The following is a 24,886-nucleotide window of genomic DNA, read 5'->3' as shown; positions in this document are numbered from 1 at the left end:
GCATATTAGCTGCAACAATACCAAACAATTTAATACTTATACAATTATTAAATTGATCAAAGTATTATTGACTGACTGAAATGGCAAAAAGGATACTGGATTGTTGGAACAGTTTTATTACACTTCTCCTGTGTTGTTAATTATTTGCTCAGTAGATTATGTCATTCAGAAGTTCAACTGTGTTTCAACAAGAGGGTTCAACTAACAAAATGGTTGTTTGTTTTACAACTATCATGAACCATAAACACATATTTACGGCTGTGCATCAGCTGAATGGTAGTGGTGGATCTTTAACCTCAAGATATCAAACCAAACCAATCATGTAACTTCTGTCTTTGATTAAATACACAGCAAATAAACAACTCACATGGTGTCACTTTACCTATAAAACCAAAACTTACATATAATGACAATAGATGATTTTTTTTAGGAAACAGAAATTAAAAAACACAAAAAAATAGAACTCAAGCAACAGTAAAATAAACTGTCAGGCTACTTAAATTGGACTAGGTCCTGAAGGGTTTCAGAGGGAGATACTGAGCTGAGACAAGAAGGGTGCTCTTCCTGAGGATCAAAGGTTTGACTGTACACTTCCTGACCCAGTCTATACCAAAAGACTGTAGCAGATGCAATAGCAGCTTTGATGATATGAAAAGTTATTACTCCAAAATGTCCATTATGAGTTGCTTTGTAAATTATCCAGTGTCTAATAGTTATGAAGTCAACTCAGAAAAGCAAAGGTTTAAACAAACATTAACTTAATCCAACAGACCTTATTCTAGCTGATGCCTTCCAGTATTGAACTATTTGTTTCTCCCCTGGCCGTTTATTATTATGTCTTGTGCAGTCGAGCACTTCCTCCTATGGGCTGGAGCAGGTAAGCTGCACAATGGTTAACTTGTAGGAGAAGAGGCAGGAAAACCAAAGTGTCAGGGATATTTAGATTAGTTAATAGAGCAGCTCACAGGAATATGATGGGCACTGTATGATGTCTGTGGTCAGAATACACTGATCATTTCCAAGTCAGAGTAGGGTCAGAGCCAATACCTAAGAACTTACATTTTCTTTAGCATTATTGTCTGTTTAGGTCCTCAGTTGCATGCAGTTCAATTTAATTCCAGACAAATGGCCATGTTTGGTTTTTAATTATAAACCTTTTTGATAGTTGACTAACTGGTTAACATTAGATTATGAAACATCACAAGTCAGCACTGTGTTCAACTGACTTTCTATTTACCCACAAACAGGGAGCATAGATATCCACAATGTAGAATGGTTTCTTCTCTTGACTTGAAAGTCAGAGCCCTAAAATTACTCAAACCCTGAATTATTACAATTATTAAATCATCACAATGTTTAAGGTTTTACTACAGGTATCTATATTTCACTTGTGAAACCTTTAAAACTGGAAGCGACTAAGACAGGAAACGTGTCAAACTAAATATAGAAAAAGCTGATGGTGCTAAAAGATAATCTGACACGTAGTTAATTTTTTCACACTACATTTGTCCCCTCTTGTTTCAGTAAGGTGTTCCTCCTTTTACTGTTAACTCACTGTATTAAGAAACACTAAGCAACCTGCATGTAGCCTACTGTTGCAGGCAATCCTGAGATATAATTTACTATTATCTATGTCTGCATCTACTAAAATAGACAAATCCCCCCCACTAACTTTTATCTTAGAGTATGAATAAAAGTACACAAGCCACTCATATCTATTCTTACATTACAGAGATATTTCACCATTAACTGACACAGGGTTGATGTAAGGTCTTAAAATCACCCCTTGCAACTGATAAACCAATTTTGAAAGAATGAAAGCACATGCCTAAGAAAAACCAGAAGTGTTTACGTTATGGAAAAAAATATGTGATTACTGTTATTGCGAACTTCCTGAGACACAAGACATTTCTCTACAAACTTATCTTACTGTATGGCAACAGAGCCAAAGGAAGATAGCACGGTCGATGTGAGATTAACTTCCACAACGCATAGAACCTTTAAGAAATCTCTACACTACCAACACAGGAGCATACTATTGTATTTGAGAAACTCTGACCCTCAACTAATCCATCAATATATGTTTAATAAATATATATTAATCTAAGAAAATACCTACTTTATCCCTTTGATATGAAGTTAAAACACAGAACATAAACGTACAGATGACAGCTTGTCATGAGCACTTTAGAGTGTCCATGTCTGCCAGTCATTGTGGAGTAATACAACCAAATACATTGTTACATTAACATTTCTCTTCAAATTTTAGCCTTTGGCAAATGTACAGTGTTTTAACAATGAAATAAAAGTAAATATGCTCATAAAATACAAATACAAAGTAAATAGAAAGAGAGAGTGTAAAAATTATGGAAATACTTTAAAAATGTGTTTTGATGATATATTCTAGTCTATGTAGCCACACTATGATTCAAATGATGATGATGATACTTTGATGCTCGCTCATCCCAGAAGTTAAAGTGGTAAATAATAATATTTATCTATATTTTGTCCTTTTGAACATCACATTAAATGAAGGTGAAAGAGCTTTGGGCATCTTCACAAACAACTCCTCTCTCTGTCTTCAGTGGTGCAGTCTTTGTGAAAAACACTAAACGCCGTGAATCACCTGTCTTTACGGATCTTGGTGTACACACATTCATCTCCTGCTGGTTCAACAGTCTGCTGAGGTCGCTCTGAAAACTTGACCTGGCCGTACTCCACCTCCACCTCCGTCTCTGCTCTTTGCTGCATCTGCCTCCCCGGCCGCTGCGCGAACCTGATATCAGCATAGGTTAGTTCATGGTCTTCTTCTTCTGCAGAGTGAATGGAAGAAGTGGCACAGACACATATTTAACTATACTCAGTGTTTGCAGTGGTGTGTAACTAACTACACTCACTCAAGTACTGTACATAAGTATACATTTGAGATACTCGTACTTAACTGTCCAACAGTCTTTACAAGTTCAGCTGAAACAATTACTTCATTAGAGCTATTGTGCATAGTTTCTGTCTCCCCTATGAGGAATTCTAAGTAATGACAACAACACTGTCGGAGCGTTGTGCATGCGCCCCCACCCCTCCCCCACACAGTTGCTAGTAGCCACGGAGGACACGGAGAATTAAAAAAACATGATGGACTCTTCAGAAGAGGTAATTATCTTCACTCGAGTTTCTGCGAGCAAAAGTCACCGGACGACACAATCTCCTGAACATAGCCATGTTGAGAAATACAGAGAGAGTTGTGTGGAGCTGATAGTCTTAATTAGCTTTGTCCCTCTGCTTCGGGTATTTCTGCTAAAGCTAATCTTCTGCTAGCTTTATATTTAGCTAACTGACAGTGTAAATAGAGGAACAAACTGTGTATGCAGTGATGGAAAAAGAAAGTTTTGTTCTTTTGTACCTTTAGGATTGTTGTTTTGCTTTTTCTTCTGAGCACAGATGACAGCCACCCCGACCACTAACAGAATTACCAACGCAGACAGTACACTGGCCATTATCGGCAAGTACCCTGCTGATGCAATAATAACAGACACAAGAGACATACAGAGCTTTAAGTTACCAAACACTACAGAACACTACAGGTGTTTTCTGGAGACAGACAAAAATAAAAAGAGCAAATTACTTTAATAAGCAGCAAAGTTAGTTTTACTTACTAATGTACCATGGGTCATCTCTTGGGGAGGGGTTCACATTTTGATTGGAGGATGTGTTATTAGTGCAGGGGTTAATTGACACTGTGATGCCAGTTGTCTTACCCACGGTGGAGGTGTCTGTTCTCGTGGTAGGAGCTGTTGTTGGCGGAACACACAGGGTATTATTGGCTGCAAACACCCACTGTGATATGTTCGTCCCGTCTGTTAAGGTGCAGTTAATGAATATGAAGCCTGTGGGAAAGAAACAGATCAATGACTGATCTACAGTAAATTATCAGTGTCACAAACTTTAAACTGTCAAATAATGTTCTCACTCACCACATGTAGATAATGTCTTTTCTTCTGAAACATTACTGATTTGATTCCTGACTGAGCAGACCAGTCGTCCTGAGATGTTTTGTTTCAGAGTGATGTTGTCAGTCTCAGTATTTCCAGAGAGGAGCTCAGCGTCTGTCAGTGTGCGTCCATCCAGAGTCCAGCTGTACTGAGGACTGTCCCCTCCCTTAGAGGAGCAGGACACCCTCATCTCTCCCTGGGACAGACACTTAGAGACCAGCAGGACAGAGGACACAGGAGCTGAAGGAAACACACTCAGATGACTTTTCATATTAACAGAATTTTGGTCATTTTATACAGTTTCTAATACAGAACAGGCCAGACATACATACAGAGATATATGTAGAATATGAAATATATATGTAGTTCAACAGTAGAATATGACATGTGTGTCTATTTATACCACTAAATTCACAAAAGAGTGATTTACCTTGAATGGTCAACTGTAGAGTTCGCCGCTCTGATACCTGGCCATCTGAACCAAAGATTTGAAGTGTATATTCACCTCCATCAGTCCAGCTCAGGTTGTTGATCCTAAATGTTCCATTACTGGGAGTGAAGAAGGATCTGTTTGCTATCGCATTAAACACAATTTGTTTTTGTGTCCCATCGAGTATTATTGTTGTTGTTGTTGTGTTGATTGACCATTGGTATTTAGATATTTCTGAAGCGTTGTCCATCAGCTGGAGGACCACAGTTCCTCCCAAAGCTTCATAACACTGAGCTCCATCCTGTCGGCCATCACAGTAGGTTTCCACACCTGGAAAGTTGAAATATAAGTTGTAAAATAAAAAAGTAAACACTTTTGATCCTTCAATTTCTACAAAATGAAAGACGGTAACAAAGAGTCGTACATAAACAGATACAGTTGGTTTGCTGCAGCTGTTTCTCAGACTCCAATTTGTGAACAGAAAGTTTTTCTTGTGCAGCTGAGAGATTACACAAACCTGGCCAGTGGTGAAATGTAACTACCGTAAGTAAATTTACTAAAGTTCTGTACAGTACTTGAGTACTTTCATTTCATGGTACTTTATACTACTCCACCAGAGGGAAATACTGTACTTTCTACTTGGCTACATTTATTTTGCAGCTACTGTTCTTTTTCTACTAAATAAATACAATATATATGAACACAAAATATGATGCATAACAAAGATGACATTGCATTCTGTCTGCAACCACAGTAGGTTTCCACACCAAGGACATTTAAAAACAGTAAATATCAATTTTTTTAATTTATTTATAATGGTTTGGTGAAGCAGTTTCTCTTTCAGACCACGTTATGCAAACAGCCGTTAATTGTTGCGAGGCTGAGTGTTGCACAGGCCTGACTCTTAACAGGTAAGGCTCAGCTAGCAGACATACAGTCAGGTCCATAAATATTGGGACATCGACACAATTCTAATCTTTTTGGCTCTATACAACACCACAATGGAGTTGAAATGAAACGAACAAGATGTGCTTTAACTGCAGACTTTCAGCTTTAATTTGAGGGTATTTACATCCAAATCAGGTGAACGGTGTAGGAATTACAACAGTTTGTATATGTGCCTCCCACTTTTTAAGGGACCAAAAGTAATGGGACAGATTAACAATCATAAATCAAACTTTCACTTTTTAATACTTGGTTGCAAATCCTTTGCATTCAATTACAGCCTGAAGTCTGGAACGCATAGACATCACCAGACGCTGGGTTTCATCCCTGGTGATGCTCTGCCAGGCCTCTACTGCAACTGTCTTCAGTTCCTGCTTGTTCTTGGGGCATTTTCCCTTCAGTTTTGTCTTCAGCAAGTGAAAATGCATGCTCAATCGGATTCAGGTCAGGTGATTGACTTGGCCATTGCATAACATTCCACTTCTTTCCCTTAAAAAACTCTTTGTTGCTTTCGCAGTATGCTTCGGGTCATTGTCCATCTGCACTGTGAAGCGCCGTCCAGTGAGTTCTGAAGCATTTGGCTGAATATGAGCAGATAATATTGCCCGAAACACTTCAGAATTCATCCTGCTGCTTTTGTCAGCAGTCACATCATCAATAAATACAAGAGAACCAGTTCCATTGGCAGCCATACATGCCCACGCCATGACACTACCACCACCATACTTCACTGATGAGGTGGTATGCTTTGGATCATAAGCAGTTCCTTTCCTCTCTCCATACTCTTCTCTTCCCATCACTCTGGTACAAGTTGATCTTTGTCTCATCTGTCCATAGGATGTTGTTCCAGAAATGTGAAGGCTTTTTTAGATGTTGTTTGGCAAACTCTAATCTGGCCTTCCTGTTTTTGAGGCTCACCAATGGTTTACATCTTGTAGTAAACCCTCTGTATTCACTCTGGTGAAGTCTTCTCTTGATTGTTGACTTTGACACACATACACCTACCTCCTGGAGAGTGTTCTTGATCTGGCCAACTGTTGTGAAGGGTGTTTTCTTCACCAGGGAAAGTATTCGTCGGTCATCCACCACAGTTGTTTTCCGTGGTCTTCCGGGTCTTTTGGTGTTGCTGAGCTCACCGGTGCGTTCTTTCTTTTTAAGAATGTTCCAAACAGTTGATTTGGCCACACCTAATGTTTTTGCTATCTCTCTGATGGGTTTATTTAGATTTTTCAGCCTAATGATGGCCAACCAACGACAATACCAACTTTCCCAGAGATACTTATTTAGGTTTTAGGCGGTATTTGGGACAAATTTAAATGATATGCAAGATATCGTGAATAGTAGTTTTTATAATGATTCCATGAAATTGTTTCAGTATAAGCATGATATAAATGCCATGTCGTGATACAATGTCATACAGAGTTGTATCTTAAACTTTCAAGTGCATTCAAGGGGAAAGTTAGGGTTCATCGGGTCATAAAATATCTGAACGGGAGGAAGTGCTTTAAACCTATAGCCTATAATTTAATTGATTAATCCATAAACGCTCATAATTGTAATGTTTACTGTACATGCACAATGACGTGGAAATATTCTTAGGATTTTCCATTGGTCTTAGAAATGACTAAATCTTTTTTTAAACCTACTGAACCTTTGAAAAGGTTAAATATCAGTGTCTATCTGCTGCAGCTGTCAGATGATTCTTTTATCTTAATGTGTTAATAAAAAGTAGTAATTTTTCAGAATCAACAGGTGTCTCCAACCTTCAGCATTAGACCTGCATTACACATCACTAAGGATAATGTCTGTACACAACATTAAACCAATAGCCAGGTGTGTAGTCTACGTGATACGCAGGTATACTCAGTATACCCACTAAGAAAGCTCCAGGATTTCCATATACCCACTTAAAAATGCTCAATGACACGCAACAACATACTTTCCATTAAGATACTTAATATATTTTGAATTGTCATCTTTGTTTTTCTTCTTCACATAGGCTAAACAAAGGTATTTCCACCGTAAATTGGTGCATAAAAGTGTATCAGAATACAGGAAATGAAGTAGTTGATGCTCAAAACTTCCCTGGGGAGGACAGCCAGATCCCCCACTATGAAACGCCCCCCCAAAAGGCAGATTCTGGCCTATATATATATATATATATATATATATAATTATACAGTTCTAATTTGATGCGTTATTAGTGTTATAAGTCAAACAGCTCACCATGAGAGACTCCGAGTAGCATCAGCAACAGTCCAACCACAGCTTCCATGTCTCCTCAGTGTTCAGCCTCTGTTGATCCAGTCAGCAGCTTTTCTACCTGAACATCCTACACTGAACAGCCTGAAATGTGTCCTGTTAGTGATCAGCCTCAGAGGAGAAGGTGTGAAAACTTTGAGCCGACCACAGCGTTGTTGTATAAATCTTATTATAGGCAGAGAGGAGAAAAGGAAGTGATAGCAGTTTTACTTCCCCTTTTAGCCTCCACCATGATGTCCTCTGATGAACTGAGTGGAAGAGAGAGAAACATTCCTCCTTTACACTGAAAGAGGATTTGAGACTGACAGCTGACTTTTTAAAGTAATTAATCATAAACCCTTATGTATCTCTCCATCTCATCATCTCTGAGGAAATATAATGAATCATATTTATCATTTCTAAATGAATGATTACAAGTTACGTTTAATCAAAATGTGTCTGCTCAAACTGCCTCTGTTATTATCATTATAACTAACACTAACGCTTATTATTAGAGCATGTTAAGCACATACAACTATTTACACACACCAAACTGCATTTTAAACTATTGTTTAGACATGGATGTCATTAAATATAGGCCTATAAAAAAAATCATTCTAATTACAAAGAACTATGTATAAAATTAAATTTAAAACATCTTGAATTTTGTGATTTACATAATGGAAAATAATGTTCAGTTCTACTTAAAGAGAAATTTCAGATAAACATAAAAGGTTAACCATAAAAGTTGAAATGGTTAATTAGTTGAAAAACATTAAAAAATGAGCAATCCCAAGGTGCTATAGTATGCACATTCACACTATGCTGTTTGCCCAAAGCGGTGTAAAAATCATGGTCTTATGTCATCTCTGCAATGTTCCTGGTGTCTCTCTCTCTCTCTCTCTCTCTCTCTCTCTCTCTCTCTCTCTCTCTCTCGTTGTCTGGTCTGTTTAGACTCTGTGGCCCTCCACTGGCAACTCTTGATTAACAAATGGCCTAAAATATTTAAAGCAACTATAAGGAGTTTTAAAGTTCCGTAACACTGAGCTCCACCCTGTCGGCCATCACAGTAGGTTTCCACACCTGGAAAGTTTGAAACATTAGTTCTTTTTACATACATTCAAAAGCAACACTGAACAATTGGTAAGCATAAGATTTGATGGCAAGTAGCCTAATGGAGAGACAGAAGCCACATTCACCCATTGATCAATCATATAATCATTGCTAATCCTACTTTTTGGAGTCTTACAAAAAGGATGGATTTTGAGTGGGACTCGGTGTCTAGTTAGGTGTCCCATTTTGTCTTAAATGTTTCTCTCTGCCCTCCAATCTCATTTATCTCTCTCTCTCTCTCTCTCTCTCTCTCTCTCTCTCTCTCTATCACTAAGTGAGCTGTGAGCATTGACACCTGGATGCCAAAATAGAGGACATATAAAGGCATCATACAGTAAACCATGTTATCGGTAATAAGGTTGCTATATAATATATAATTACTATGTTTATGCCCCCAGTTAGATACATTTATGTTTGGTAACGCAATGCCTTTTACTGTAATAAATGTTCAGTTCCACAAAACTGTCATTCTTCTCATCCTATTTTGTGATAGGTCTTTTAAGGGATATGCATTTGTTTTAATATAAAAATGATCTGATAATTTTAAGATCTCAGTACTGGATGACAAATATTCAAGAGACATTGTTATTTACAGATTGCGTCTACAATATTACTGGCAGGCCTATCTGCAGTATTACACTGTAAACCTCACATTCTACTGTAGAACACTTTACAGTGATAAACTGTTGAAGTCAATTACAGTGACACTAAAAAAAGTAAAGTTAAATGCTGACCACAGCTGCCTGTAGTTTACGTAACAGTGAGAGTTGAACCTGAGATATGAGGTGAGTTGGTTGCATTAGTGCACTTTGGATTTTAGATTACTGTTGCACTGAGCTGCACTAACCCTAAGTCAACTGTCTGAACAGTTTTTAGTTAACTATTAACTCAGTATAGAGAAATTTTGGTTTAAAAAAAAAGTTAAATAAAATTATATTTTAATAGATGCATCTGCAGAAGCTCATTAATTGTAATTTTTACTGTGGAATTGATCTCTGGATTTGCCATTGCTGTTGGAAATGAAGAAATATTTTAGGTTTAACCTTAGAGAAGCTGAAATGTGAGTTTAAATCTGCTGCCAGATAATTCTTAAATCTTAATTTATAAATTAAAATGGTAATTTCTTTAGAACCAACCAGCCTGCAGTATTTGAGATGCATCACTAAGGATCTATACTTTACTCATGAATACTTTACACCAACAGCTGCACAAAAAGATAGAGCTGCAAAGTATTTTATTCACATAATATTGAATCCAATATTAATATTTGTTGTTAGTGTTATCAACAGCTCACCATGAGAGACTCCGAGTAGCATCAGCAACAGTCCAACCACAGCTTCCATGTGGACATCCTACACTGAACAGCCTGAAATGTGTCCTGTTAGTGATCAGCCTCAGAGGAGAAGGTGTGAAAACTGTGCAGCCACCAGAGCGTTGTTGTATAAATCTCTCATAGGCAGAGAGGAGAACAGAAAGTGATATCAGAGAGGGAAACATTCCTCCTTTACACCGAAAGAGGATTTGAGACTGACAGCTGACATTTGTCATCTCTCCATCTCATCATTTCTGACAATATAAGTATGTAATGCATTATATCTCTAAAAGAACAATAACAAATTACATTTAATGAAAAATCTTCTCAACCTCTCAAACTGCCTCTAACACACCAGCAGGTCTTTATTATAACAACATGTTGAGCACACACCAAACTGCATTTTAAATTCTGTTTAGACAGTGACGTCTTCAGATGCACAAATAAAAAACAATGACAATGACATTAAATGACAAACAATAATGTATAAAATTACATGAAAGACTGCTAGAATTTTGTTGCATTTACATAATACAGAAGAACGTTCAGTTCTACTTTTAAGCTACATAAGGAGACATTTCAGATAAACATAAACAACACTGAAGGTTAAATTGAAAATACAGAGCAAATTGAATCATTGTTAACATGAATTTGAGTTTTATCATGTGGTTTTTAATACTTACTAATACTAATACTGCAGTGATAATGACATGATAGTTTTCTCAATATTATATTACAGGAGAACAGCACTATACAGCTTTAGACTTTATTATTGGCATTATTAGTTTACTGAGAGACTTTGCAATACAAGACTAAGATGTTTCAACTCTTCCTCTGTTTTAACAAATTTTAACAAAAGGGTAGCTAATCTATATTGACTGATGACACATGAACACAAAAATGAACTAAATTAAAGCTCTTACAATAAATGCTTTAACGGGTTTTATGTTATTACTATTTATAAATGTAGAAGCAAAACAGACCTATATTTGAAAATATAATTCAATGAAGAAAAAACTATTATTAACATAATTCAATACTGTAAGAGTTAAACACTTTAATCATATATGTGAATATGCCCATAATTGTTATGCCGTAAAATTACAGTTTGGGCTTTAAAGGTCCAATATGTAATATATTTACTGTAATAAATCCAAAAATGATATTAAGGAAACATGCTAAGTTGAACAATGCTAATGCCAGTATTTTCTTGTTTTGAAATTTCCTTTCCGTGACGGAATTTCTGTTTGTGTTTTGGCCTGTGTGTTGTTATCAACTGCCCAGTTTGACAGCCAGGCCGGGTTGCCAGATATACCTGTAAAAAACATAAACCCAGCGCGCTACAGCTGTAATGTTAGTAAATATTGATATTGAGGTAAATATTGGAGATGTATTTGAAAGATGGAGACAGCTTAGAGCCCAAAAGGACGCCGAGTCGGCTACTTTCCTCCTGAACAGATAAGCATTAGCTTCAGGCTAATTTATCATGGCTACAAGGGACAGGCATTTTATGTCATTTCAACATTTGTGTACTCACATTGAATTATAAAGCTAGAGTACCCGAGTTGGTTACTCGCAAAAGCAGTTGAGACACAGCCAGTAAAGTGACCCCGACTGGTCCTGGCTAACACTGCCATGCTAACCCTGTTAACTGCTAGTTACTGCTAAAATAACTGGTGAGTTATTTTAAGCCAAGAGAGGGAGGCTGTAAATCGGGAAGAGAGGGCCATGAGTTTGCAGTGTGTTTAGTGATTGTTGCCGTCATTCTAAGCCAATAAAGTGTGTTCAGTTGGGTGGAGAGGACGGCGAGATTGTTGTGTTTTTAGCGGTTCCTACCGTAATTCTAAGCCGAAAAAGTGTGTCTGTCAGTTGGGTACAGAGCTCTGTGTGAGCACGGGCTTCTATGACTATCAATATAGCCAGCATCTAACGTTAGCTACTCCGCTGTGCTGTGAAGTAATGTCTTGGCTATGTGAGACAAGCGTCTAGCAACATTGTTGTGGATGCTCCTCCAGCGCGCTTTGGAGGAGGGTCTGGCAAAGCGAGACTATGGATGCTGCAGTCTCAGCCTGGTAACCTCCATGAACTTCGAGTCTGGGGAGGAGGGGGCGGGGGAGACAACTCTCTCCAGTATTTTCAATTTGTATCTCAGTAACTATTTCAAACACTAGCTGTCAGTATTACATATTGCACCTTACACAATATTAAAAACCAGCTCTGAATGCAAAATCACTCTTTTTTAAATACACATAGCTACCAAGTCAAGTACATATACAACAGTGAAAACTATTTATCTCCAAAACAGCAACTTTTCTCTTTTGAGGAAAATTTCTGTTTCCAGATTTCACATTTTTCACATAATTCAGTTTGTTTGATATATCATTTTTTTTTGTTTTATAAATATCTGATCTACATGAAAAACTGGGAGAATGGAACAGCAGGAATGTGGAAATCTATAGCACTATAATTTTGAAGTGGAATCCAAATGAGTTGGACAAATCAGAGAATCAGAATCAGAAAAGCTTTATTGCCAAGTACGTTTGTTACACATACAAGGAATTTGTTTTGGTGTTGTTGGTGCATCTCACACATTCTCTAAATAGAATATAAACAATATAAGTATAAGTATAAGTAAATGTATAAGTATAAGTAAATGTACACAGTATGTATTAAATTAAACAAATAAAATAAATTCAATAAAAGTAAAAATAAAAAGAGCAGTACAGCAGTAAGAGCTGTAGCAATAAGACAATATGCTTTATCCACAATATGACATGTTGCTTTAGAATAAACTGTGCTGTGGAGCTGTGGGCCTCTGGAAGCTTTATCACTCTCCAAAGTCATTGACACACTGAACATTTCACAACAAGAAGGTATTTCCACTCAAATTAATTCTATGTAAAGGATCCCACTTTGACCAAGTCAACAACTAGTGAGGAGTGAGAATAGTCAGATGACACTAAGGTGTTAGATTCACAAAGTTAAAGTTCAGATGCAGAACCATCACAACAGAGTTCTCTTTCGACGGACCGTCTTGTATTTCCTTTCCTTCCGAGCAAAATAGACGGCAATCCTAATTAATGCAAGAACCACCACAGCTGCTTGCACACCACATATGAGCAGGGAGTGATCTGACTGGATAAAGAAACACAAAAATCACATGTCAAGTTAGGGCTTTGACAGGGGAGTTAGTTTTTACTTGAAGATATAATATGTAATATCCATCCATCTTCATCCACTTATCCGGGGTCGGGTCATGGGGGAAGCAGCTCCAGCAGGGGATCCCAAACTTCCCTTTCCCGGGCCACATTAACCAGCTCCGACTGGGGGATAATCCCTCCACCTAGTCCTGGGTCTCCCCCGAGGCCTCCTCCCAGCTGGACGTGCCTGGAACACCTCCCTAGGGAGGCGCCCAGGGGACATCCTTACCAGATGCCCGAACCACCTCAACTGGCTCCTTTCGACGCAAAGGAGCAGCAGCTCTACTCCGAGCTCCTCACGGATAACTGAGCTTCTCACCCTATCTCTAAGGGAGACGCCAGCTACCCTCCTGAGGAAACCCATTTCGGCCGCTTGTACCCTGGATCTTGTTCTTTCAGTCATGACCCAGCCTTCATGACCGTAGGTGAGGGTAGGAACAAAAACTGACCGGTAGATTGAGAGCTTTGCCTTCTGGCTCAGCTCTCTTTTCGTCACAACGGTGCAATAAATTGAATGTAATACCGCACCTGCTGTGCCGATTCTCCGACCAATCTCCCGCTCCATTGTCCCCTCACTCGCGAACAAGACCCCAGGGTACTTGAACTCCTTCACTTGGGGTAAGGACTCATTCCCTACCTGGAGAAGGTACTCCATCGGTTTCCTGCTGAGAACCATGGCCTCCGATTTAGAGGTGCTGATCCTCATCCCAGCCACTTCACACTCAGCTGCGAACCGATCCAGTGAGTACTGAAGGTCACAGGCCAATGATGCCATCAGGACCACATCATCTGCAAAAAGCAGCGATGAGATCCCCAGCCCACCGAACTGCAACCCCTCTCCACCCCGACTACGCCTCGATATCCTGTCCATAAATACTACAAACAGGATTGGTGACAAAGCGCAGCCCTGGCGGAGGCCAACTCTCACCTGAAACAAGTCCGACTTACTGCCGAGAACCCGGACACAGCTCTCGCTTTGGTCGTACAGAGATTGGATGGCCCTGAAAGGGACCCCCTCACCCCGTACTCCAGCAGCACCTCCCACAGTATCTCCTGGGGCACCCGGTCATACGCCTTCTCCAGATCCACAAAACACATGTAGACTGGTTGGGCATACTCCCAGGCTCCCTCCAGGATCCTTGCGAGAGTAAAGATCTGGTCCGTTGTTCCACGACCAGGACGGAATCCGCATTGTTCCTCTTCAACCTGAGATTCGACTATCAACCGAACCCTCCTTTCCAGCACCTTGGAGTAGACTTTACCGGGGAGGCTGAGAAGTGTGATACCCCTGTAATTGGCACACACCCTCTGGTCCCACTTTTTAAAAAGGGGAACCACCACCCCGGTCTGCCACTCCTTAGGACAACCCCTCCACACCCAGAGCTTTAAGCATTTCTGGACGGATCTCATCAATTCCTGGGGCTTTGCCACTGTGGAGTTGTTTAACTACCTCAGCAACCTCCACCAGGGAAATTAACGACAATCCCCCATCATCCTCCAGCTCTGCCTCTACCATAGGCGTATTAGTCGGATTTAGGAGTTCCTCAAAGTGCTCCTTCCACCGCCCTATTACCTCCTCAGTTGAGGTCAACAGCGTCCCATCTTTACTGTACACAGCTTGGATGGTTCTCCGCTTCCCCCTCCTGAGGTGGCGAACGGTTTTCCAGAAGCACCTTGGTGCCGACCGAAAGTCCTTCTCCATGTCTTCTCCGAACTTCTCCCACACGCGCTGCTTTGCCTCTTTCACGGCAGAGGCTGCAGCCCTTCGGGCCCTTCGGTACCTTGCAACTGCCTCCGGAGTCGTCTGGGATAACATATCCCGGAAAGACTCCTTCTTCAGTCGGACGGCTTTTCTGACCACCGGTGTCCACCACGGTGTTCGTGGGTTACCGCCCCTTGAGGCACCTAAGACCCTAAGACCACAGCTCCTCACCGCAGCTTCAGCAATGGAAACTTTGAACATTGTCCACTCGGGTTCAATGCCCCCAGCCTCCACAGGGAGGCACGAAAAGCTCCACCGGAGGTGTAATATGTAATAGTTTTGCAATAAAATGTCAGTAACAGTAATACAGCATTTTTCTGCCACACATAATGTTTCATTAATTACATGTCACTTTGTAACACAGTAATCCAGTAGAGATTTCATTTATTGATGTGATATTTTAATACCGATTCAACTTACTACAATGTGCTATGTTGACAAGTGGTTCAATCTAATGCTTGGTGGCTAACGTACCTTACCATTACGTGTAAGGTTACAATAGTTTCGCATTGCCAGACCTTTCTCCACAGTGCTGTGGATTAATGTTTGGTTTCCAACACACATACATTCTGGGATAGGAGAACAAAATGCTCTGGGTTGTTTGCATTTCTTTAAACCAATTACAATCCTCTTAGGCGAAGCTACGATCCGGACACAGCAACAGTGTCACAAAAAGGAAGTTTAGGTTTTTTGTACCTTTAGGTTTGTTGTTCTGCTTTTTCTTCTGAGCACAGATGACAGCCACCCCGACCACTAACAGAATTACCAACGCAGACAGTACACCGGCCATTATCGGCAAGTACCCTACTGATGCAATAACAACAGACACAAGAGACACACAGAGCTTTAAGTTACCAAACACTGCAGGTTTGTTTATGGAGACAGACAAAAACTAAATAGGCAAAATACTTTAATGAATGCACTGTAGCAGAGTTAGTTTAGATCAGGCCAGACATGTAAATGAGATATATGTAGTTTAACAATAAAATATGACATTTATGTCAATCAATATTATACCCCAGTAAGTAAAATAGATATTTACCTTGAATGGTCAACTGTAGAGTTCGCCGCTCTGATACCTGGCCATCTGAACCAAAGATTTGAAGTGTATATTCACCTCCATCAGTCCAGCTCAGGTTGTTGATCCTAAATGTTCCATCACTGGGAGTGAAGAAGGATCTGTTTGCTATCGCATTAATCACAATCATATTATTTCTCCAACTGAGTATTGTTGTTGTTGTTGTTGTTGTATTTGCTTTGATTGTTGTTTTAGTTGACCATATGTATCTAAATATTTCTGAAGCGTTGTCCATCAGCTGGAGGACCACAGTTCCTCCCAAAGCTCCGTAACACTGAGCTCCATCCTGTCGGCCATCACAGTAGGTTTCCACACCTGGAAAGTTTCGGGGAAAAAATGTAAACATGACAATTTTGGTCATTTAATTTTGATAATATGAATTATCATGACAACGTTTTATGCATAAGCAAATATTGATCTAAGGTCCACTACAGTGGGTTTGGTGTAGTTGTGTTACTCTCAGACCACATTATGCAACAGGTGTTTAGCTGAGTGTTCCACCGGCCTGAGACTGTAAAACAGGTTCAGCAGACGTAAACTCACCAAGTCATTACAAACTCATGCTGTGGTTTGGGTTTTTTACGCAGACAGAATTTTATTTTTAAATTATAGCAACTTAGATGTGTTTGGGGAAAATTATTAAAATGATGGGCAAGATATAGAGGATAGTTCAACTCTAAGTAGTATTGTAGTAATTCTAAAAAATCATAGTTTCAGTATGAATAAGCATGATATAACTGCAACAACATGGTTGTGAGTACTTTAAACATTTAGCAATTTTCAGGAACATTTCTTGTAAAAATGAAGGTCCACTGGATTTCAAAGAACATGATTGAACTTATAATATTGCAAATTTAAAAATGTAATTCGTTAATTTTTGAAAAATAGAAAATAGTATGGGTGCTGTAAATCTATGCCTCTCTTAATGCAGACAAGAAAATGCATATGCATAAAGAGTCATATGCAAATATGAGACAGAAAAACATGCACACACACTAAACTGAGCAGCCTGACATGTCTTCTCTTAGTGATCAGCTTCAGATAAAAAAAGAAGCAGAAACTGTAGCCAACTGAGCATCTCTGTTCCTCATTTATGTTGAGACCAGTATGATTAGCCTGATAAAAGCCTTAAAAAGAAGAAGACTAAACATTTTAACAGGAGTCTGAAAATGTTTCAACATTAGATATTATGTTCAACCATGCACAGAAAAGCACTGGCATTCCTCTCAGCTATAAAGGAAGTGAAACAAAAAGGTATCATACAGCATAAACACCTTCCCACAAAGAAATTCTTTTTTATTTTATTATTCCAGTCTGTTAGAATCAGAATCAAAATCAGATTTATTGCCAAGCAAGTTTGCGCTTGCAAGGAATTTGCTTTGGTGTGTTATGTGCATACAGTAAATAATAAACATATTAAAAAGATAATAAACAATAAAGCACGAGTACTGCTACAGTCGAGAACATAAATACAAAATATACAATAAAAGTATGTAATAGACACTATAACAAATATGTTCAATATAACTGTTTAAGAAAGAAAGGCTGTCAAAAATATTGCTCAGGGGATGAGCAAGAGTTCCCAGTATACAGTATATACTGTACTGTATGCACAATGGTCAGGGATAATAGTCCAGGATGTGTGTTAATGTATCATGTAACTATAGGTGTGGGGGTCTGTCAGAATCTGTCATTGGGGCCCAGGCCTTGTGTTCTGCTCATTCAATCCTCCTCCACATTTGAGATGGTTGAATGTATGGTTGTTATAAAACATTAGCATGATATGTACACTACACCTGCACAGTGTGACATCTTTCTATTTCCAATAATGTGTGGCAATTAAGACACCATCACAATCCAGACACAGGTTATTTCGATATTTTCATTACTACTACGTTCACTATTTCTATATATGTACGTGTATATACACAGTAAAATTTGTATTTTTGGTCCTGAAAACAACCGTGAAGTATCTGTAACATTAAACACAAATGTCTCTTACATCAAGGGTAAAAAATAAAACACACACAGTTACATTTAAATGTAAATATAATCAGCTGCAGCATCAACTAATAACATCTAAACAATAGGCCTACTTCCTGCTAGTCTTTAAAGTCTTGGATTCATTTATTTTCATTGTAAGCACTAACTCTGAAAACTAGCCACACTGTGATTCAAATGATGCCGATGATACTTCGAAGCCCAGTCAACCAGTAAAAGTGGTAAATGATATTTATCTATATTTTGTCCTTTTGAGCATCACATCAAATGAAGGTGAAAGAGCTTTGGGCATCTTCACAAACACCTCCTCTCTCTGTCTTCAGTGGTGCAGTCTTTGTGAAAAACACTAAACGCCGTGAATCACCTATCGTTACAGACAGCTCATGCTGGTTCAACAGTCTGCTGAGGTCGCTCTGGAAACTTGATCTGGCCGTACTCCACCTCCACCTCCGTCTCTGCCTTTTTCTGCATCTGCCTCACTGGCTGCTGCACCATCCTGACATCAGCATAGGTTAGTTCATGGTCTTCTTCTTCTGCAGAGTGAACGGAAGAAGTGGCACAAACACATCATATTTAAGCTAGATATACTCAGTGTTTGAAGTGATGGAATGTAACTAAGTACATTTACTCAAGTACTACATTTAAGTATAACTTTGAGTTACTTGTACTTGAGTGTTTTCTTTTTATGCCACTTTCTACCTTAACTTTACATTTCTTTACATTTTAGAAGTAATAATGTACTTTTGACTTCACTCCAATTATTCAACATGCAGTTTTAGCTGCTAGTTTTCAGATCAAGATCGTGTTTTGTTATAGACTATAAAAATCTATTTATACAAGTACAGCTGAAACAATTGCTCCATTATTCAATTCATTCACAGAAAATGAATTGGCAACTATTTGATAATTGTTTAAGTCATGTTTCATGTACAAATATCTTACGTTTTTACCTTCACAAATGTGAATATTTGCTGCTTCTCCTACTTTTTGGACTGTTAATTGGATACAACAAGCACTGTGAAGGTGTCACTTTGGGCTCTGGGGAATTGTGATGAGCATTTCTCACTGTTTCTATGTACACTGTATACATCTTTCTACAAACCAAACAATCAATCGATTTATGAAGAAAAAAATAAGCAGATTAATCCACAAAGTTATGTAAAATGATCAATAGTTGCAGTCCTTTACAATAAAGTTAAAAGTGAGCTCCACCTCATCCAACTACAACAGTAAAATCCTGCTGTTACATTAAGCTATGAGTAATAATAATCTAATAATATCAAGCATAGGATATAACAGTGACAGGGGACATTTCCTGCATTTTGTACTTTTACTTTTATTAGGCTACTTTAAAATATTAAAGACATTTAGATTTTCCTTATCATACTTAAATACTTTTACTTAAGTAACATTTTCAATGCATGACTTTTACTTAGCCTAAGGACGGGATCTGAATACTTACTATAACATTTTGGGAAACACATTCTTGCCGAGAGTTAGACTTAAAGATTTATATCATTGAAGTTTGGAGAGAAATAGAGAATAGAGAAGTTAGTGCAGTTATGGATCACAAAAAGGAAGTTTAGGTTTTTTGTACCTTTAGGTTTGTTGTTCTGCTTTTTCTTCTGAGCACAGATGACAGCCACCCCGACCACTAACAGAATTACCAACGCAGACAGTACACCAGCCATTATCGGCAAGTACCCTACTGATGCAATAACAACAGACACAAGAGACACACAGAGCTTTTTAAGTTACCAAACACTGCAGGTTTGTTTATGGAGACAGACAAAAACTAAATAGGCAAAATACTTTAATGAATGCACTGTAGCAGAGTTAGTTTAGATCAGGCCAGACATGTAAATGAGATATATGTAGTTTAACAATAAAATATGACATTTATGTCAATCAATATTATACCCCAGTAAGTAAAATAGATGTTTACCTTGAATGGTCAACTGTAGAGTTCGCCGCTCTGATACCTGGCCATCTGAACCAAAGATTTGAAGTGTATATTCACCTCCATCAGTCCAGCTCAGGTTGTTGATCCTAAATGTTCCATCACTGGGAGTGAAGAAGGATCTGTTTGCTATCGCATTAATCACAAACGTATTATTTCTCCAAATGAGTATTGTTGTTGTGTTGATTGACCATTGGTATTTAGATATTTCTGAGGCGTTGTCCATCAGCTGGAGGACCACAGTTCCTCCCAAAGCTCCGTAACACTGAGCTCCATCCTGTCGGCCATCACAGTAGGTTTCCACACCTGGAAAGTTTCGGGGAAAAAATGTAAACATGACAATTTTGGTCATTTAATTTTGATAATATGAATTATCATGACAACGTTTTATGCATAAGCAAATATTGATCTAAGGTCCACTGCAGTGGGTTTGGTGTAGTTGTGTAACTCTCAGACCACATTATGCAACAGGTGTTTAGCTGAGTGTTCCACCGGCCTGAGACTGTAAAACAGGTTCAGCAGACGTAAACTCACCAAGTCATTAAAAACTCATGCTGTGGTTTGGGTTTTTTACGCAGACAGAATTTTATTTTTAAATTATAGCAACTTAGATGTGTTTGGGGAAAATTATTAAAATGATGGGCAAGATATAGAGAATAGTTCAACTCTAAGTAGTATTGTAGTAATTCTAAAAAATCATAGTTTCAGTATGAATAAGCATGATATAACTGCAACAACATGGTACTATGTCATACAGTGTTTTATTTAAAATTTTCAAGCGACTTTAAAGGTCCAGTGTGTAACGTGTTTAGTTGCCCGTTCATAAACTTATCCTTTTTCATGAATCTTTACCACCACCATCAATTATTATTATCAAGTATTCCTTTTGGCTTGAATTTTTACATTTGCATTCGCATGAACTGGGGTAGACGCTCCATATTCATGCGTCATCTTGAAATACATTAGCCAGTAAGGGACATACAGGACACACTGCTCCGCCTTTCATGTTTTCGCTGTCACATGACAAACTCACAGGTGCTGCTAATGCTGCTAATGGGTATCGTAGCTTCCCAGCCCCGGCAAGTTTGAAGAAGGAAACATGGAGGACCACACGTATTAAAAATCCAAATTTCAGGAACAGGAGTTTAAAGGTCCAGTGTGTAACGGGAACCATCACCTTATCGTGGTGGAGAGGTTTGTGTGTCCCTATGAACCTGAGGGCTGTGTTGTCTGGAGCTTTGTGCTCCTGGTAGGGTCTCCCAAGGCAAAGTGGTCTCAGGTGAGGGGCCAGACAAAGAATGGTTCAAAAATCCTATGAAAAATCGAGGAAGGGATGAAGTGACCCTGCCCGGAGGAAGCCCGGGGCCCCCGTCTGGAGCCAGGCCCAGATGGAGGGCTCGTCAGCGAGCGTCTGGTGGCCGGGTTTGCCACGGAGCCCGGTTGGGCACAGCCCGAAAAAGCTACGTGGCGGACATCCCTCCATCCCATGGGCCCACCACCTGTGGGAGGAACCGCTGGGGGTCGGGTGCGCTGCCACATGGGTGGCAGTGAAGGTCAGGGGCCTCGACGGACCAGACCCGGGCAGCAGAGGCTGGCTCTGGGGACGTGGAATGTCACCTCTCTGTGGGGAAGGAGCCGGAACTTGTGCGGGAGGTGGGCGCTACCGGTTAGATCTGGTGGGGCTTACCTCTACGCACAGTCTTGGTTCTGGAACCATACTCCTGGATAGGGGTTGGACTCTTTTCTTCTCCGGAGTTGCCCAGGGTGTGAGGCGCCGGGCGGGTGTGGGGATACTCACAAGCCCCCGGCTGGCGCCGCTACGTTGGAGTTTAACCCGGTGGACGAGAGGGTCGCCTCCCTACGCCTGCGGGTTGTGGGGGAGAAAAACTCTGACTGTTGTTTGTGCATATGCACCAAACAAGAGTTCAGAGTATTCGGCCTTCTTGGAGACCTTGAGTGGAGTCACTGCATGGGGCTCCAGTCGGGACTCCATAGTTCTGCTGGGGGACTTCAACGCGCACGTGGGTAATGATGGAGACACATGGAGAGGCGTGATTGGGAGGAACGGCCTCCCTGATCTAAACCAGAGTGGTTGTTTGTTGTTGGACTTCTGTGCTAGTCATGGATTGTCTATAACTGAACACCATGTTGATTTTATAGGGATGCTCATAAGTGTACTTGGTACCCAGAGCACCCTAGGCCAAAGAGGTCAATGATCGATTTTATAATCGTTTCATCTGATCTGAGGCCATATGTTTTGGACACTCGGGTGAAGAGAGGGGCGGAGCTGTCAACCGATCACCATCTGGTGGTGAGTTGGGTCAGGGGTGGGGGAAGACTCTGGACAGACCTGGTAAGCCCAAGCGGGTAGTGCGGGTAAGTGGGAACGTCTGGAGGAGGCCCCTGTCCGACAGACTTTCAACTCACACCTCCGGCGGAGCTTTTCGTGCATCCCTGTGGAGGCTGGGGCATTGAACCCGAGTGGACAATGTTCAAAGTTTCCATTGCTGAAGCTGCGGTGAGGAGCTGTGGTCTTAGGGTCTTAGGTGCCTCAGGGGCGGTAACCCACGAACACCGTGGTGGACACCGGTGGTCAGGAAGCCGTCCGACTGAAGAAGGAGTCTTTCCGGGATATGTTATCCCAGAGCGACTCCGGAGGCAGTTGCAAGGTACCGAAGGGCCCGAAGGGCTGCAGCCTCTGCCGTGAAAGAGGCAAAGCAGCGTGTGTGGGAGAAGTTCGGAGAAGACATGGAGAAGGACTTTCGGTCGGCACCAAGGTACTTCTGGAAAACCGTTCGCCACCTCAGGAGGGGGAGCGGGGGAACCATCAAGCTGTGTACAGTAAGGATGGGACGCTGTTGACCTCAACTGAGGAGGTAATAGAGGGCGGTGGAAGGAGCACTTTGAGGAACTCCTAAATCCGACTATCGCCCTCTATGGTAGAGGCAGAGCTGGAGGATGAGGGGGGGATTGGCATCAATTTCCCTGGTGGAGGTTGCTGAGGTAGTTAAACAACTCCACAGTGGCAAAGCCCCAGGAATTGATGAGATCCGTCCAGAAATGCTTAAAGCTCTGGGTGTGGAGGGGTTGTCTTGGTTGACACGCCTCTTCAACATTGCGTGGAAGTCTGGGGACGGTGCCTAAGGAGTGGCAGACCGGGGTGGTGGTTCCCCTTTTTTAAAAGGGGGACCAGAGGGTGTGTGCCAATTACAGGGTATCACACTTCTCAGCCTCCCCGGTAAAGTCTACTCAAGGTGCTGGAAAGGAGGGTTCGGTCGATAGTCGAATCTCAGGTTGAAGAGGAACAATGCGGATTCCGTCCTGGTCGTGGAACAACGGACCAGATCTTTACTCTCGCAAGGATCCTGGAGGAGCCTGGGAGTATGCCCAACCAGTCTACATGTGTTTTGTGGATCTGGAGAAGGCGTATGACCGGGTGCCCGGGAGATACTGTGGGAGGTGCTGCGGGAGTGCGGGGTGAGGGGTCCCTTCTCAGGGCCATCCAATCTCTGTACGACCAAAGCGAGAGCTGTGTCCGGGTTCTCGGCAGTAAGTCGGACTCGTTTCAGGTGAGAGTTGGCCTCCGCCAGGGCTAAAGCTTTGTCACCAATCCTGTTTGTAGTATTTATGGACAGGATATCGAGCGTAGTCGGGGTGGAGAGGGGTTGCAGTTCGGTGGGCTGGGGATCTCATCGCTGCTTTTGCAGATGATGTGGTCCTGATGGCATCATCGGCCTGTGACCTTCAGCACTCACTGGATCGGTTCGCAGCCGAGTGTGAAGCGGCTGGGATGAGGATCAGCACCTCTAAATCGGAGGCCATGGTTCTCAGCAGGAAACCGATGGAGTGCCTTCTCCAGGTAGGGAATGAGTCCTTACCCCAAGTGAAGGAGTTCAAGTACCTTGGGGTCTTGTTCGCGAGTGAGGGGACAATGGAGCGGGAGATTGGTCGGAGAATCGGCACAGCAGGTGCGGTATTACATTCAATTTATCGCACCGTTGTGACGAAAAGAGAGCTGAGCCAGAAGGCAAAGCTCTCAATCTACCGGTCAGTTTTTGTTCCTACCCTCACCTATGGTCATGAAGGCTGGGTCATGACCGAAAGAACAAGATCCAGGGTACAAGCGGCCGAAATGGGTTTCCTCAGGAGGGTAGCTGGCGTCTCCCTTAGAGATAGGGTGAGAAGCTCAGTTATCCGTGAGGAGCTCGGAGTAGAGCCGCTGCTCCTTTGCGTCGAAAGGAGCCAGTTGAGGTGGTTCGGGCATCTGGTAAGGATGCCCCCTGGGCGCCTCCCTAGGGAGGTGTTCCAGGCACGTCCAGCTGGGAGGAGGCCTCGGGGGAGACCCAGGACTAGGTGGAGGGATTATATCTCTAACCTGGCCTGGGAACGCCTCGGGATCCCCCAGTCGGAGCTGGTTAATGTGGCCCGGGAAAGGGAAGTTTGGGGTCCCCTGCTGGAGCTGCTACCCCCGCGACCCGACCCCGGATAAGCGGATGAAGATGGATGGATGGATGGAGGAACAGGAGACTTCTTCTTCGCCCAGAAAAAGAAAAACGATATTGAAAAGAGCAAGAGACCGGCTTTTTGAAGCGTGAAGGCTACCGTAGCTGTAATACGTACTTTGAACTGCATGGTGCGAGAGAGTTGATTGCGATATATGATCTCAACGCTAGACGGGAGAAATTCCTACGCATTGGACCTTCAAGATTGAACATCGGTGTTCATCAGATGAATTAAATATCTGAACTGTCAGGAATGAAGTGCTTTAATCCTTAAAGTTAAATTGAATAGATTAATTTGTAGAACCTCATGATTATAATCTGTACTATTCATGCACAATAATGTGGATTTGCCA

At 41.1% G+C, this 24,886-nt stretch overlaps 2 protein-coding genes across 8 annotated transcripts in view; both read right to left on the bottom strand.

Moving 5' to 3' along the window:
• Positions 1–93: 93 nt before the first annotated feature.
• On the bottom strand, positions 94–13,323 carry LOC144524448 (uncharacterized). Of its 6 annotated transcripts, none has more exons than XM_078260716.1 (7): positions 10,013–13,323; positions 7,591–8,688; positions 4,420–4,749; positions 3,972–4,229; positions 3,654–3,884; positions 3,401–3,511; positions 94–2,813 (listed from the first exon to the last, which is right to left on the bottom strand). In XM_078260716.1, exons 2-7 carry the CDS (start codon positions 7,637–7,639, stop codon positions 2,623–2,625), a joined length of 1,170 nt encoding a protein of 389 aa, XP_078116842.1. In that variant the 5' UTR covers positions 7,640–8,688; positions 10,013–13,323; the 3' UTR covers positions 94–2,622. The 6 variants fall into 6 exon arrangements, with proteins under 6 accessions (XP_078116842.1, XP_078116843.1, XP_078116844.1 ...); XM_078260717.1 differs by having other exon boundaries at positions 7,591–7,874; XM_078260718.1 differs by having other exon boundaries at positions 7,591–7,791.
• Positions 13,324–16,645: 3,322 nt separating this feature from the next.
• LOC144524450 (uncharacterized) overlaps positions 16,646–24,886 on the bottom strand; it is a 19,611-nt gene continuing 11,370 nt past the window's right edge. The window contains exons 2-4 of one of the 2 annotated variants that reach the window (XM_078260729.1): positions 20,017–20,337; positions 19,669–19,776; positions 16,646–18,604 (exon numbers count right to left, since the gene is read on the bottom strand). In XM_078260729.1, the coding sequence (XP_078116855.1) occupies positions 18,453–18,604; positions 19,669–19,776; positions 20,017–20,337 (581 nt within the window). In that variant the 3' untranslated portion in view covers positions 16,646–18,452. Of the gene's footprint in view, positions 18,605–19,668; positions 19,780–20,016; positions 20,338–24,886 lie in introns of both variants that reach the window. The other variant, XM_078260728.1, reaches the window with a different exon arrangement.

This window comes from Sander vitreus, chromosome 10, assembly GCF_031162955.1.
Source record: "Sander vitreus isolate 19-12246 chromosome 10, sanVit1, whole genome shotgun sequence".
In the NCBI taxonomy this organism is placed as follows: Eukaryota; Metazoa; Chordata; class Actinopteri; order Perciformes; family Percidae; genus Sander; species Sander vitreus.
The sequence above is the reverse complement of the archived record's forward strand: the minus strand, read 5'-3'. Positions and strand labels throughout refer to the sequence as shown.